This window comes from Corvus moneduloides, chromosome W, assembly GCF_009650955.1.
Source record: "Corvus moneduloides isolate bCorMon1 chromosome W, bCorMon1.pri, whole genome shotgun sequence".
Lineage (NCBI taxonomy): Eukaryota > Metazoa > Chordata > Aves > Passeriformes > Corvidae > Corvus > Corvus moneduloides.
Genome location: NC_045510.1, coordinates 893,006 through 909,159, shown reverse-complemented (window position 1 = coordinate 909,159; position 16,154 = coordinate 893,006). Strand labels below are relative to the sequence as shown.

Here is a 16,154-nt window from a genome sequence, read left to right as displayed (position 1 = left end):
TCTTTTCTTTTTCCTTATTTTAGGTCTATTAATAAACTTCTTTATATTCTTTCAAGTTTGGCGCCTGCTTTGCTTTTCTCCTAATTCTTATCTCACAGAAGGTAAACAGTAATGAGTATTTTGGACCAAACCATTACAGGAGGTTGCCAGGGCCATTTTAAAAAGTCAGAGTTGCCCAAGCAGAGCTCCCTCTTGCCTTTTGGCTCTACTCTCAACAGTAGCAATCTGAGAAGCTGCATTTCACAATCAAAAACTGTTTCAGAGTGAAATTTGCAACACCTATTGGCAGCATGAAGCTGGAGCCAGGCTGGGTTTGGGCCACTGCTCATCCATGCTTGAGAGTCCATTTTCTTCTCCTCCTCCCCATTGAAACAGGGACCCAAGACAGCAGCACCAACACCGGCACAGTCCAGTGGGGTAGCAGGAGGTGGCAGCAAGCGGCAGCACTGACCTCACACACGCCAGCAATTCCCATCTGCCACTAGAGCTGCTTCGTAAGCTCCTAGCTTCCCACTTTGTTTTCCAGGGGGAAGGTTGAGCCAAGCAGGGTTTGTCCACCATCTTTTCCCTTTGCCTCCTCACACATGGTTGCTTGCGGAGGGCGTAATCTTGGGAAAGGGGTTACTCTCCCATTTTGAGTTTCTCTTTGTTCCTGGGGTATGCGTGAGATTTCAGCAGCTTTGTAACTAGTGCCTATTACTGTTATTTTTTGCCTGTTGCTATTTTGGTTTTTTTTAGTAAACCGTTATTTTTTCACTTATATCTACTCATATTCATTTCTCCTTATTGGTGGAAAGGGATTGCTTAAAACTATAAGGGGAGGTAAGTCACTTTAGAGTGTCCATCTCTTAAATTGTCTTAAACCAAGACACCTTGCCACCCATAACCACACTGCTGTGGGGTCTGGGTGATATTCCTAAATTGCTTGTTAACCTTGGAAAAAGCCAAAACAATATTCTAAGAAATATCGTGGCCGGGTTGGGGTCTGTGGTGCAGACTCAGGAACCCGTGACTGACCCAGAGAGAGTGTCCCACAAGGGACAGTCTTCCAGAGGGCTACGGCATTCCCTCAGCCGCCGGGGTGCCTTTGTAGAAAGGTGCCTGTCTCAGCAGGCTGTCACCTCTTTAGTGATTTCAGTGAGAGTGACTTCAGCTCTTATTCTGCAAGGCAAACCCCAGGCTGGACCAGGAGGAGAGAGACGAGAGGCTCGTTTAGCAGTTCCGCATGAGGCAGTTTTATTAGTCCGCACCCTGCGAAGGGGAGGCCAGGGACAAGCTCTCTGAACTCAAAGGGGGAGAAGGGTAGATCTTATAGGGATACAAGGGTGGGTGTGAGAGGGTAGAAGCCAATGGGTTACAAAGAATCTACGTAGGGTCTCTCAGAGGATCATGGTTCTTGTTTTCTCTCACCCTCACCGAAAAGTGCTGCCTTTTCCAAGGGGATTCTGCTGGGAGGTTATGCAATCTCTTTACCTCAGCAGGCCTCTTTCCAGGGCAGGGGCTGGGCATACCCCACAACGAAATACCAAAAGGAGTATTTTCATTACCCAAGAATGTTTAAGATACTGAAGAGTTGTTATAACAAGGGAGAAAACATCACATAAGAAGGTGGTGAAGGTGCCATTCTCCATTTCCTCCATGAAAATCCTCTTGGAGGAAGTGTAATTGTTATTTGTCTCCATGAGACAGTTCCTGAAGTACAGTAATGGAATCAGTACAGAGCCCAAATAGCAGATTAAGCTCAAGGCTAGTGTTTTAGTAATAAATATCCCAGACAAAACACCATTAAGTGCTACAGAGCACAAAAAACGGCAAAAGGCAAAACCAGTCTTTAACATGTACAGTAAAAAAGGGAGCATGGCACAGATCAGATAAACTAATGTTTAGAAGGTAGATCAATATTGGGACCAGCAACTGTTAACAGATATAAGTTCCTTCTAATACCTTCTGGTAAAATCTCTTATCTCAAATCCTTTGAGGACCCTGTTGGGTACCAAAAAGGACTGTTGTGGTTTAACTCCAGATGGCAGCTAAGCATCACACAGCCTCTTGCTCCCTCCCTCCTGGTGGGATGGGGGAAGAATTAGAAGGGTAAAAATGAGACATCCATGGGTTGAGATAAAGACAGTTTTAATCATTAAAAATAAATTTTAAAAAATTGAAAAACGCCCACTCACCAACTGACAAAGAGAGAGGGAAATAAAACCCAAGAAAAACAAGTTACGCAAATGAAAACAATTGCATACCAGCCAGTCCCCAAGCACACTGTCTCCCCCCCCATAGGAGCTACTATGAAGAAATTTTATTCTAGTGAAAACTAGTATACCTGAGTTTGAGATTACACTTTAAGGAATAACTTATACTAACCTTCCAGCAATGAAACTCCTTTGAATGTTTTAATGCTTTGTATTTATACTCTTATTTGTAGTTATTTGCATGTCTTCTCAAGGAACTGTTCTGTATCTTCTTTTTAGCACTTATCTTCATATCCAAATACTTAAATAGTAGATATTCCATAGGCTTTATTATACAAAATTCGGTTTTGATAGAAATATTATTTTTTTTAGACTATTAAGGAAATCTTTGATTGTTTTTACTTGTGTTTAGTATTTGGTCCCTCTTGATAAAAGAATGTTACTATCTTCTAATGTTGTTGTGGTGTTTTTTGTTTTATGTGTCCCTAGCGTACTTTATCTATTAGACTCTGAATGTAAAATAAAGAAAGATAAACATTCATGTGATATTCATACCTACTTAAACTATGCGAAAAATGCACATGGTGTGCTTGGGATACCAATAAATGTATCTTTCATGGTCAGATTTTCTAAAATGTTTTTCTGAAACTATGCTCAAGAATTCACTGTGTTCATTAAACTTTGTATTATGATTGTACTTTTAACATACGTCTTACTGTAACTCTCTTCAGTTTCCTTAAAGGAGATATGTTTATTGTGCATAATGAATTGGAAGATGGCTGGATGTGGGTTACAAACCTACGGACAGATGAACAAGGTCTTATAGTAGAAGACCTGGTAGAAGAAGTGGTAAGTAATTTTATATTCAAATCTGTTGCAGAACTGAGATTTGATTTTTATTTTTTGTTAGTTGTGTGTGGAAGTTAACATTGAAATTAAACCAAACTACTGTCATTTAGTTGCCTGACTTTATGTACTTTCTAAACCTTCCTGCAGTATTTGAATCTGCCAGTTTACAAGTAGTTTAACAAACCATTAAGTCTAATTTAATATCCAAAGTACCTCTTCTCGTTATCCAAAAAAGCTCATGTGCAAATGAATGATACTGTGAACTTATTAAGCAGTTCCCTAAACTCACCAGTCCTGATAAATAACTTGCTAGTCATTCAGTTACATTCTTTTTGTTTGTTTGTTTGCTATGAAATATTCATAAATGTATAGACTCAAATTTTGCCGTATGTCTTTGTTTTCATTTTTTTTAAGGGCCAAGTGTGGATATCAAAATATTGATGAGTTAATTATACCTAGAAGGGCTTATGCAAGTCAGGAAGCTAATCAGGTGACAAAGATAATTGATTTACTACAGGACAAGAGATGATTTAATGGACAAAAACACCCACCCCACCTTCCCACATGCTTTTTTTTCAAAGAAGTTCACCACTGCTTTGGAGTCTTGATGATGTTTGCTTTGCAGCATACATATATTGCTATTAGTAGAGTTTGCTTCACCTCTTCTCACATCTATATCAGGATGTGAATGGCTAAATTGAAATGATAGTGTTAGAGTATCTAAGTATAAATTTCTACATTAGTGGCTGAAGTTCACGAAAGTTGAGATTTAAGTTACCACATGTAAAGAAGGACTTGAAGAGTGACAGAAACAATCTTTTGAAATAACATGTTATGGCTGAATTTCCACTGAATTCCAGTGAATGAAGTTGAAAACCTCTTTACATGAACTGTGCAATAAGCCATCTAGTTCAAAAATGTCTTGGACTTCTTAGTGTTGTTTATTTCTACAGAAGGTCTTAACCGATGAAGTTTACTTTTCTAAACTCAAGCATACTGTTGTCATGCACTTAATATGTTAATTCTCCTATTAGGGAAGAGAAGAAGATCCACATGAAGGCAAAATGTAAGGATTTTTTTTTTTTTTATTAAAAACAAATAATAAAACAACTGTTTGTAAACTTTAGTTATGAAATTGGGAAGGTGAACCAAAGTTGTATGTATTTGATTTTTAATCTTAAGACTTTTCTTCTATTCTAGCTGTTGAAGTTGCATAGGTCATTGACACGAAGTCTTGTATTAGTTATGCCTAATGTTAATGGGTTTTGCAGTGAAAATCTTGAATGAGTCTCTGTGATCACTTTACCTAGAATATATACAATGGAGGATGTGGTGTTTTCTGATTTATGGGGATTTTTTATACACATACAGTTTAGCTTAGAGGTAACCTTTTTTCAGGTCTGCTCAACTCTAAGTGCAGGAGAGGGATCAAAGTATCATTTAGAGGAATGATAGTGTAATAGTAACACTTGATATTAGCCTCGTGCTAGCACTTTAAATGAAAAACAGGAGACACTAGAGTAATCTGTTTGCAGTGAATTCCAACTTGTTAAATAATAATAAAAAAAAAAATACAATTTACAATGAACAGTGAATTGATACAGGAAACTTGATTGTTATATTATTTTCAGTTGTAAAGATGAGCAGCAAATGAAAGTTACAGAAAATTTCTAGTATCTGGATAACTTCATCTGTCCTCTATTTGCTTGCAATAATTGCAGCTTCTGCTTTCTGTATTTTTTGCCCAGTTTGCAGTCTCCAAAGGACTGATGTTAGAAGAAGGCATTTCTTCTGGTGGTGTTTTCTTGGTGGTTTGTTTTTGTTCCTAATAGGGGAAAGAAAATGATTGGTATGTGGCTTCAGTTTACAGGTTTTCAGTGTTGTGCTATGTTGCGATAAGAAGCAATGCAGAGTCCCCAGGCAGGTGCAAAGGAGAGCCCTTTATTGCAAAAATCTGGCCTTTTTAAGCAGTTAGCCGGTTATCAGTTTACATAGTTTTAAAGCATAACAAACATAATTCAACCAACCACCATACACTACGATGTGAGCACGCGATGGTCACGCAGCATGTTTTTCTACCCCTAATTCAGCTGTCTCTTTCCCACAGTCCTTTTCTACTTAGCCAAAGTAACAGGCCTGAGCCATGATTTTACAAAGGCAACAGTGCTAGTCAGTTTGGTATAGCAGCATAACAGTAATAGGGATGCCTTCAAATACAGGATTTTTTTTTTTTTAACAAAGTAGTTTGTAGTGGAATCTTAAAGCTTTGATACTCAATTCAGTTACTCATGCTGCTCAGAAGATTCCAGGGGAGGCGGGGATTTCTGTAAATATTCCAATAGACAGGGATTTTCCTGTAAAGGTAATATAGAAAGTAAGTTAGAACTAGAGCTCTTTTTTGATGTATAAGAGGCTTTCTTTTACACAAAATCACAGAATCATTAAGGTTGGAAAAGACCTCTAAGATCATCAAGTCCAACCATCAACCCAGCACCACCACCATATTCACCACTAAACCATGTCCTCAAGTGCCATATCCATACATTTTTTGAACACTTCCAGGGATGGTGACTCCTCCACTTCCTTGGGCAGCCTGTTCCAATGCCTGACCACTCTTTCCATAAAGAAATTTTTCCTAATACCTAATCTAAACCTCCCCTGGTGCAACTTTCCCTTTAAGGCCCTAGTTTGGTCCCATTTTGGGCTATTTCACAGAATCATTTGAGTTGGAAAAGACCTCTGAGATTGAATCCAGCCTTTGACTGATCACCATCTTGTCAACTAGACCAGAGCACTAAGTGCCACATCCAGTCTTTCTTGAACACCTCCAGGGAGGGTAACTCCACCACCTCCCTGGGCAGCCCATTCCAATGTATAACAACCCTTTCTGTGAAGAAATTCCTCCTGATGTCCAACCTGAACCTCCCCTGGCACAGCTTGAGGCTATGTCCTCTTGTCCTGTCACTAGTTACCTGGTAGAAGAGGCTGACCCCCATCTGGCTGCAACCTCCTTTCTGGTAGTTGTAGAGAGTGGTAAGGTCTCTCCTGAGCCTCCTCTTCTCCAGGCTAAACAACCCCAGTACACTCAGCCATTCCTCAGAGGATTTACTCTCTAGACCCTTCACCAGCTTTGTTGCCCTTCTCTAGACACACTCCAGCACATCAATGTCCTTCTTGCAGTGAGGGGCCCAGAACTAAACACAGTATTTGAGGTGTGGCTTCACCAGTGGTGAGTACAGGGAGGCAAATCACTACCCTAATCTTGCTGGCTACACTATTCTTGATACAGGCCAGGATGTCATTGGCCTTCTTGGCCACCTGGGCACACGCTGGCTCATGTTCAGCTAGATGTCAACCCAGGCTGTAGCGCTGCATGGAGTTGTTTTGACCCAAGTGCAGGACCTGGCACTTGGCATTGTTGAACCTCATACTGTTGGTCTTGGCCCGTTGATCCAGCATGTTCAGATCCCTCTGCAGAGCCTTCCTACCCTCCAGCAGATCAACACTCCCGCCCAACTTGGTGTCATCTGCAAACTTACTGAGGGTGCACTTTATCCTCACATCCAGATTATCAATAAAGATATTAAACAGGACTGGCCCCAACACTGAGCCTTGGGTAACACCACTAGTGACCAGATACAAACTCGCTGTAGCACCATTCACCATCACTCTCTGGGCCCGGCCATCCAGCCAGTTTTTTACCCATCAAAGAGTGCACCTGTCCAAGCCATGGGCTTCAGCTTCTCCAGGAGAATGCTGTGAGAGACAGTATCAAAGGCTTTGCTGAAGTCCAGGTAGACAACATCCACAGCCTTTCCCTCATCCACTAGGCAGGTCACCTGGTCAGAAAAGCAGATCACATTGGTCAAGCAGGACTTGCCTTTCCTAAACCCATGTTGGCTAGGCCTGATCACCTGTTTTTTCTGCATGTGCTGTGTGACGGCACTCAAGATGATCTGTTGGTCAGGCTGACAGGCCTGTAGTTCCCTGGATCCTCTTGTAGATGGTCATCACATTGGCCAACCTCCAGTCATCTGGGACCTCTGTGGTTCACCAGGACTGATGATAAATAATGGAGGGCAGCTTAGGAAGCTCTTCCACCAGCTCCCTCAGTACCCTCAGGTGAATCCCATCAGGCCCCATAGACTTGTGAGTATCTAAGTGGCTCAGCAGGTCACTAACTGCTTCCTTCTGGATTGCAGGGGATCTATTCTGCTCCATGTCCCTGTCTACCAGCTCAGGGGGCTGGGTACCCTGAGGATAACTGGTCTTTGTTAAGGACTGAGGCAAAGAAGGTATTAAGTACCTCAGCCTTTTCCTCATCCTTGAGGGCAATGTGTCCATCCCATCCTCCCCCTTCATCCAATAAAGGATGGAGATTTTCCTTGGCCCTCCTTTTGTTGTTAATGCATTTGTAAAAATACTTTTTATTTTCTTTTATGACAGTAGCCAGATTGAATTCCAACTGGGCTTTTGCCTTTCTAATTCCCTCTCTGCATGACCTAACAACATCCTTGTACTCTTCCTGAGTTGCCTGCCCCTTCTTCCAAAGGTCATAAACTCACTTTTATTTCCCCTGAGTTCCTGTGAAAGCTCCCTGTTCAACCAGGCCAGTTTTCTTCCCCGACAGGTTGTCTTTAGGCACACAGGGACAGCCTGCTCTTGCACCTTTACTATTTCCATCTTAAAGTATGTCTAGCCTTCCTGGACCCCTTTGTTACTAAGGACACACTTAAACACGCGTGCATGTGCATATACACTCTGCAATGAAAGGCCTTATTTATAGATTTCCTTTAAAAGACAGGATGCGCTCTTAAGATGTAGCATGTGGCATATCACATGTAAACCGAATAGCTATGCAACATCAAGCTGTTTCCTATAATCATAGGTATCAGGTTAAGACTGGATAGATTGCTGTATTTTTTTAGGATGATGCTCTGATGAAGGATTCTGGGAGATGCAAGGTGTGAAACTAAAGTGATTCTTATTCAGTAGTTAATAAAGCTGGAGTTTATTTCCTCAGCTTCTAGCAAAATTCAATTTTAGTTATTCTGTATAGTATTTAACTTTCATTAATGTCCTGGGGCTTTGTATTTCATGCTTCAAATAAATTGCTATCTGAGACTGGCTTCAAATATGCCTGTCATTATCTAGCATTTAAACAATGCCTTTAATCTCTAAACACACTTGGATTTGAACATCTACTTTGCATTGGACACCTGTACTCAAATAAGTTTATATAGATGTAGATATTTTTCATTCTGTTGGTAGAAAAGCAGAATTGCTGAATAACATAACAGTTGCTTATATAATCTATATTTACTAGATTTTTTAAACAAAGATGAATTCATAGATGTCTGAGCCTTAGATGTCACAACTCCTAAAAAAGAGAGCTGATAGTCTTGCTTTCTAATTTTTCTCTTTAAGATGGTTCCATGGGAAGATCTCCAAACAAGAAGCTTACAATTTACTGATGACAGGTACTTTTATTTCAGATGGAAATACAGTGGTAGGGGAATGAGACAATCCTTTGAGACTGCAGGAAAACCAGGTTTTTTTTCTGTATGAACATATGAGCATCAGATCTGTGGTTGCTACTACATTGGAAAAAACCTCATGGCTGAGCATTGAGGGGGTATTTTATGTTCTCAAGTAAAGTTAGTTTCAGAATTCTGATTGAAACAGCTAATTAAAAAAAATTGTAATATACATAAATATATCTTGGGCTTCATTAAAATGCTGAGGAGAAAATGCTGTTCACAGAATCACAGAATATTCTGGGTTGGCAGGGACCTACAAGGATCATTGAGTCCAACTCCTGGCCCTGCACAGAACCATCCCCCAAGAATCACCGTGTGCCTGAGAGTGTTGTCCAAACACTTCTTGAACTCTGGAAGGCTTGATGCTGTTATATACTTATGGGAGAATGTATTAAACTTTAGTCTCCTCATAGAGGAAATAATTTTTAAAATGAAAACATCAAGATTTCAGACTCATACTGTCAAATAACATACCTTAAATATGAGAACAAAATTCTTTAGGTTTTTTGAAAATATTGTCAAAACTCATATGCACACCATATGCTCTTGTAAAGAGGTGACAAAAGTTTGGGATAAGTTGTCACCTACAGCCAAATAATTTGACATTAACTTTGGCAGTTTAATACTATTTCATCCTATTTGGGGGAAGAATGGGGATCACTGTTGGAACTTAGATCAGACTTTCTCCTTTAAATGTGCAATTCTTGCTAATTTGTACAGAAAGAGCTTTGATAAGGGCTCATAAGTGACACTAAGTAACAGTTAATAATGCTGTATTATTATATCTTTTCAGTTGGTCAGGTGTGCAGTTTTCTTGTGAGGCCTTCAGATAATACACCTGGTGATTACTCACTTTATTTTCGGACCAGTGAAAATATTCAGCGTTTTAAAATATGTCCAACATCAAGCAATCAGTTTATGATGGGAGGCAGATATTATAATAGGTAAGTTTTAATAGTTGTGTGTATTTTACACTTCTGTAAAGAACTTGTATAACATATTGCTGATAACTTACTGATATGATCATAAAGTTTCAGTGTTTCTTAAGGATGTACTATGAGTTTTAACTAACTTGCTTAGTAGTTAGTTGTAAATAAGTACATTCTGAAAACCTTCAAAAGCTTAGGTGTAACTTGTTTCTTTTGAAGTATTTTTCTCCTGTAAATTATTTTCTTTACCCTATAAATTGGATTATGACATGTAATTAGGAGAATGCAGTGTTGTCTTGGAAACTACTATTTATAATAGGGAGTTCTGTGTATGAAAGGGGAAAATTAAAATGTTAGTTTTATTGGAGACATTCAGTAGGGATTTTAAGGTATTGTGCCGGTTTGGCCAAATTTAGAAATATATCCTCTGAGAGAAGGCAGGTCACTACCCCTCCCCCACCAGGTTCGGGGAAAATAAATTTTCCTCAAAGGAAAGTGAAAGAGATAAAAACTATTTATTTAACAAACACACGGGAAAAGGAAAATAATACTAAATAATAAAATCTCTCGCTATGGAGAAAAAACTTGGGAAAGCGTCAGAGTCCTCCCTTTGGTCTCCTCGGAGCTGGGGCTTGGCCCAGGGCCAGGCCCTCTGAGCTCAGTGGAAAGTCCTCCCGATGTGTTCTGATTTTGACGCAGTCCAGTAGAAAAGGGAGAAAATCTGAAATTCCAGGGAAGGAAAAAAATTCAACTCTCAGTCTCTCTCCGGAGAAAAAGAAGCTGAACCACTGGCCAAAAACTGACCCGGGAGCAGCAAGCCGGGTGCTTCCTCCCTCCCCTGCCGCAGCTGGAAAAAAAAGTTGCTATCTCTGTGTGACCTTGAACAAGCTGCAAACTGCTTTGAGAAAGTTTTGCTCAGTTTTTCCTTCCCCCTCCCAGGCTCAGTTTAGAGGCATAGAAAGGCACAAGAATTAATTTCTGGGCATAGGGCAGCAATATGGGATACACATCATAAAGTCACCCCAAGACAGGTATAAACAATAGAAATGGGTATTGACAACAAAGGGGAAAATTACCTTCATTGTTGAAAAGCCATTAAATCAATCACCTTAAAACATCTGAATATTTTGGTCAGAAGTGCAGATAGTGAAAACTCACCTTTCTCTCTTAATTGAGGCCATTGCCTGTCACATGATCAGAAATTTTCTGGACTTGTTCACCTAGAACCAGGGCATTCTTCATCCCAATAGAGAATTCCTCTCAATTCCAGCTTGGCTTCTGAGTGGGTAGAGATCCAGCAGCTGGTGTGTCTGAGAAAATGTTGAGGTCTCCTAACTAAGAAGTTCACTGGACTTCTTCATATGGTTTCAAATGGACAGTGGTTTGAGACTAAGCAATTGGAACCTTATTAACCTATATATATCCCACACACAGACTGCTTGAGTACCTTCTATGTTTATCAGTCTGGCCTCCAGACATCCTCATTGAAAATCAAGGTAGCTTCAGTGTCAGCCTTTGAAGGTAAATCCTCTTTTGCCCATTCTCTAGTTACATGGCATATTAGGAGAATGATAGACTTCAAACACCCTAGGTGATCTCAAACTAATTAGCAAATTAGTGGAAGTCTTATTAGTCTCAAATGGCTTTGCAGTATTAGATGGTATAGCTCCAGAAACTTACTGCAATAAGTTATTACTTCCCTCTGCTGGATTCACTAGAGAAGATTCTTTCCTTGACATTGGATGGAAAAGAAGATGAAAAGATTAAGCACTGCTAAGTTATGATAATATGCTTTAGAGGGCTTTTTGAATATTTTGGTACCTAGGTTGCAAAGATCTTCCTCAGTGAAAGAGAACTACTTGGCTTTGAAAGACTTCTAGTTTTAGTTGAATGTTTTGGAGAATTACTAATATACTCTTAGGCTCAAATTCTGTCCAATTCATATTTACTGAAAGTTGATAGACTTCTTGGAAGTTCAAACATGCAGGATAATGATGCAAAATGGAGGTGGTAACTGGCCCAAATTATTTTCCATAAGATCTACTGCAGAGGGCTGAGGGAAGTATCTTTTCAGCTTTTACCGGCTAGTGCTTGTAGTTCAATGCCTTAGAAAGCCTCGAGCAACCTAGAGAGGTAGCACGGGCAATCTAGCATTTTAGTAGTTCTAAAATCAGTAACTGTATCAGCTGCAAAGCAAATACCACCAGTAGAAGCAAAGAGGGAGAAATATAGCTCTTGACTCGCCTAATTTCCCACAGTTAGAAGCTTTCAAAAAGAAACAGACGACAAGAGATGTTCGAAGAAAGAGTTGCAAAGCCAGAGAGGCGGGGCCTCCCTTGATCTTCTCTTTTATTCAGAGAAAGGGAAAGGGGAGGACTGGGGGCGGACCTGGGGTGACCAGCCAATCAGACACTGCTAAAGAGTTTGAGTTGCATTTTGTTTTGCCCGCGCATGGAACAAAGGAGTTCAGAGCACATGGCAGAGGCAAGCATCTTGGGGAGGGGGAGGGGAAGCTCAGAACAGGCAGCAACAGAGGGCAATAAATGAGAAGCAGAAAGAAAAGGAATAGCTTTCTGTGGGCTTCTTAATTCTTGTACTGGTTTATTTGTTATGGACCCTGGAAGAAGGAAGTCTTTAAATATGTGAAGACGAAGGTGGATTGTTGTATGAAACAGAAGTGGATGAAAAACATCAAATGACATTAAATTCAGGACAGAAATATAGGAAGTATGAGTTTATGCAAGATAATGAAATTACTTATGAGCATTTCTTGGGGCAGAGAGAACATCTGTTTATTCTTTATCTAAAAATGTAGAGTTCATCTTCAAGGTGAAAAACTAGAGGTTGAAGATGTGCTGCTTCTTTAAATGCATATGTTAAACAATTTTCATTGATCTTTTTTATAAGCTATTTCTTTAAATGCTCTGAAGGTATCTGCTTTAAATCTGATACTAGTATTAGACTGGAACTTTAAAAAATCATCCTTGGTAGTAGTGTTGTTTCTCTTGAATATTCTTCTCTTGCTGCTTTAGTGATTCTAAGTGAGATTAAAAAATGGATAAAATAAAGCCCATCTTCTCTTTGCAGAGTATTGATTACAATTATAGTCACATAAATTATAGAAGAAAGTTTTCCATACAAAAGTAACAGCCTGAAGAATTGTACTAGTTTGAAAACAAACCAGTGGGAGGCACCAAGCCAGAATAACAATTTAATAGGGGAATTAAGAAAAAAAGAAAAAAAGGCAGAAAACACCGGTTTAAACTGACAGAGTCAGGCTACAACCTGACACCCTGTTAGTCAGGGTGGCGGTAGCAGTCTGATAAAATGGTGGGTGCAGTCCTCCTGAAGTGGTGATCCTGTAGAAAAGGGTCTGCTCTTCCTCAGAAGGTCCAGTGGTGGCTATGTAGCTCCTGTCCTCTGGAAATCCAGTGGAAAGGGATGTCTGTGGTGTTCAGAATCTCAGATTATATCTAGGATGGAATGCTTGGTTCCTCCTTCTGGGTGGAGCATCTCACAATGGGATGATGAGTCATGAGGCAAGGCGTTGATGGGCTCATTAAGCAGAAGATAGTCCAGAGGGAGGAGGCAATGAAACACTGCCCCACCTGGTTTCAACAGCTCATGAGGATGCAACCCAGGACAAGAATAGTTAAGAAACCAACTCAAAAGTTGACTGCTGTTTTATTTTCCAGGTAATGTAAATATCCAGACATGGGACTGGAAGGTCTGCAACCAATATAAGCAATGCTATGTATCAGACTATATTCCAAAAGCCAGCCAATGTTATTTTGGATGAACATGGCAAAAAATTCCTGGGTACATCTTGGGCATCTACTGTTCTGTGAGGCATAGGAAGACTACTTTTTCTACTAACCTTCTCCATTTGCATGTTTACCCACTATTCTGCATATAAATTGCTCAAAACTTCTATTGATGAGTATAACTAACAGATAATATTTGCACTTATATGGAGATTTGCTTTCATTATTTCTTATATCATCTGTACAAAACAGACAATCTGTAGTCTTTTAGTTGTCTATTTGAAGGTCCTAATATATAGGAAATGTGAAATACATATTGAGTGAATTATTTTGACTAGATATTGAAATAGTATTTTTCCATGGACCTCAGTAAAGCATGTAACTTTTGTGATCTTTATGTTTATTCCATGGACAAGATAGGTGACTACTGGGGTACTCATCACTAATGAGGCCACACCTTGGATACTGTGTTCAGTTCTGGGCCCCTCACTACAAGACACACATTGAGGTGCTGGAGCATGTCCAGAGAAGGGCAATGAAGCTGTAGAGGGGTCTGGAGCACAAGTCTTATGAGGAGTGGCTGAGGGAAAGGAGGTTTATCCCGAAGAAAAGGAGGATCAGGGGAGACCTTATTGCTCTCTACAACTCCTTGAAAGGAGATTTTAGCAAGGTAGGTGTTGGTCTCTTCCCCCAAGTAACAAGCAATAGGGAAAGAGGAAATTGCCTCAAGTTGTGCCAGAGGAGGTTTGGATTGGATATTAGGAAAATTTTCTTCACCAAAAGGGTTGTCAAGCATTGGAAAAGGCTGTCCAGGGCAATGGTGGAGTCACCATCCCTGGAGGGATTTAAAAGCTGTGTAGATGTGGTACTTAAGGACATGGTTTAGTGGTGGACTTGGCAGTGCTGGGTTAGTGGTTGGACTTGATTATCTTAGAAGTCTTTTCCAACCTGAATGATTCTATGAATATCTACTTTTTCATGTAAAAATTGGCAAAGTCAGTTGGGGGGGACAAGGGGCATGATGGTGGGACAGGAGGGGATGTGATTTTACTAACTGCATATCATGAAATCTCAAACAGAAAATATATGCTTACTAGCCTGTGGCCACACCATCCTGAACATACTCTGTTTCATTTCATTTTGGAAGCTAAGCAGCTTTGGGCCCAGTTAGTACTGAATGGGAGACTGCTTGAGAATACTGAGTCCAGGTGTTGTAGGCTTCTAGAAAAGGGCCATGAAGATGATGGATTAGAGTATCTGTCATTTGAGGACAAGTGGAGAGAGCTGGGACTGTTCAGCTTTGAGAAGACAAGGTGGTGATGGGGAATCTTATCACTCTGTATAAATACCTGATAGGGAGGGAGCAAAGAAGAGAGAGAGAAACTCTTTGTAGTGGTGGCCAGTATGATGGTGATCAAATACTGTAAGAGACTGCCCAAAGAGCTTGTAGAGTCTCCATCCTTAAAGATACTCAAAATATGGCTGAACAAGGTTCTAAGCAATCTGTTATACCTTCTTTGAGATGGGGACTTGAACTAGGTGATCTTGGAGGTTCCTTGCAACCTCAACTATTCTGTGAATAGCTTCCATGTTTTACAGATGGGTTTCTTTTGTTTGTTTTTGTTTATGATGTGGTTTTGTTATGCAAGGGTGTGGGATTTTTTAGTTTTGTTTTTTGTTTTGGAGTGGATTTTGGGGTTTGGGTTTTTCTGGGTGAGTGGGGTTTGTTGGATTTTTTTCTTTGTTTGTTCCAATTGGAAGGGACCTACAACGATTATCTAGTCCTGGACTGACCAAAAGTTAAAGCATATTATTAAGGGCATTGTCCACAGACAGGCATGGAACATCAACCACCTCTCTGGGAAAAGTCTGTTCCACTGTTTGACCACACTTTGGGTAAAGAAATGCTTCCTAATGTCAAGTCGGAACCTTCCCTGGCACAACTTTGAACCATTCCCACATGTCCTCTCACTGGATCCCAGAGAGAAGAGATCAGCACCTCCCTCTCCACTTCCACTTCCCCTCCTCAGGAAGCTGTAGAGAGCAATGAGGTCACCCCTCAGCCTCCTTGCCTCTAAACAAACCCAAAGTCTTCAGCCACCCCTCATAGGACATTCATTCCAGCCCTTTCACCAGCTTGGTTGCCCTTCTCTAGATGCATTCAAGGACCTTCACATCCTTCTTAAATCGTGGGGCCCAGAACTGCATGCAGTGCTCAAGGTGAGGCTGCTCCAGTGGTAAATACAGAGGGATAGTCACCTCTTTTACCTGGCTGGTTATGCTGTGCTTGATGCACCCCAGGATGTGGTTTGCCCTCTTGGCTGCCAGGGCTCCAATTGAGCCTGCTGTCAACCAGCACCCCCAGATCCCTTTCTGCAGGGCTGCTCTCCAGACAGTTTACACACTAGTTGAGCTTTGGCCTTCTATGTCTTCTCCCTTCATATCCAAACAAGGGCTCTGTAATCTTTTGGTAAAGCTTGACCTCAATTCCAGAGATCATACAATTTTTTCCCTCTGAGTTTGACAAGGAGTTCCCTGTTCAGCCAAGCTGGTCTTCTGCCCCACTTGCTTGACTTGTGACACACTGGAGTTCCCTGCTCTTGTGCTTCTAGAAGGTGGTTCTTAAAGACTGACCAGTACTCATGGATCCCTAAGCCCTCAAAAGCAGATTCCCAGGGGGCACTGCTAAGTAGCTCCCTGAATAGCTTAAAGTTTTCTCTTTTGAAGTACAGGGTAGCAACTCTGCTGTCCTTTTTTCTCATTACACTGAAAAGTTTAAACTCAACCATTTCAAGATCACTTGTGGCCATGACAGCCACCTACCATCATATCTCCCATGAGTCCTTCTCTATTTGCAAACAATAAGTCTAGGACAGC

At 40.6% G+C, this 16,154-nt stretch overlaps 1 protein-coding gene across 1 annotated transcript in view; it reads left to right on the top strand.

Moving 5' to 3' along the window:
- LOC116437453 (ras GTPase-activating protein 1-like) overlaps positions 1 to 16,154 on the top strand; it is a 124,030-nt gene that overhangs the window by 25,908 nt on the left and 81,968 nt on the right. The window contains exons 5-8 of the mRNA XM_032095098.1: positions 2,927 to 3,044; positions 4,079 to 4,110; positions 8,472 to 8,524; positions 9,378 to 9,528. Coding sequence (XP_031950989.1) covers positions 2,927 to 3,044; positions 4,079 to 4,110; positions 8,472 to 8,524; positions 9,378 to 9,528 — 354 coding nt within the window. The remainder of the gene's footprint in view (positions 1 to 2,926; positions 3,045 to 4,078; positions 4,111 to 8,471; positions 8,525 to 9,377; positions 9,529 to 16,154) is intronic.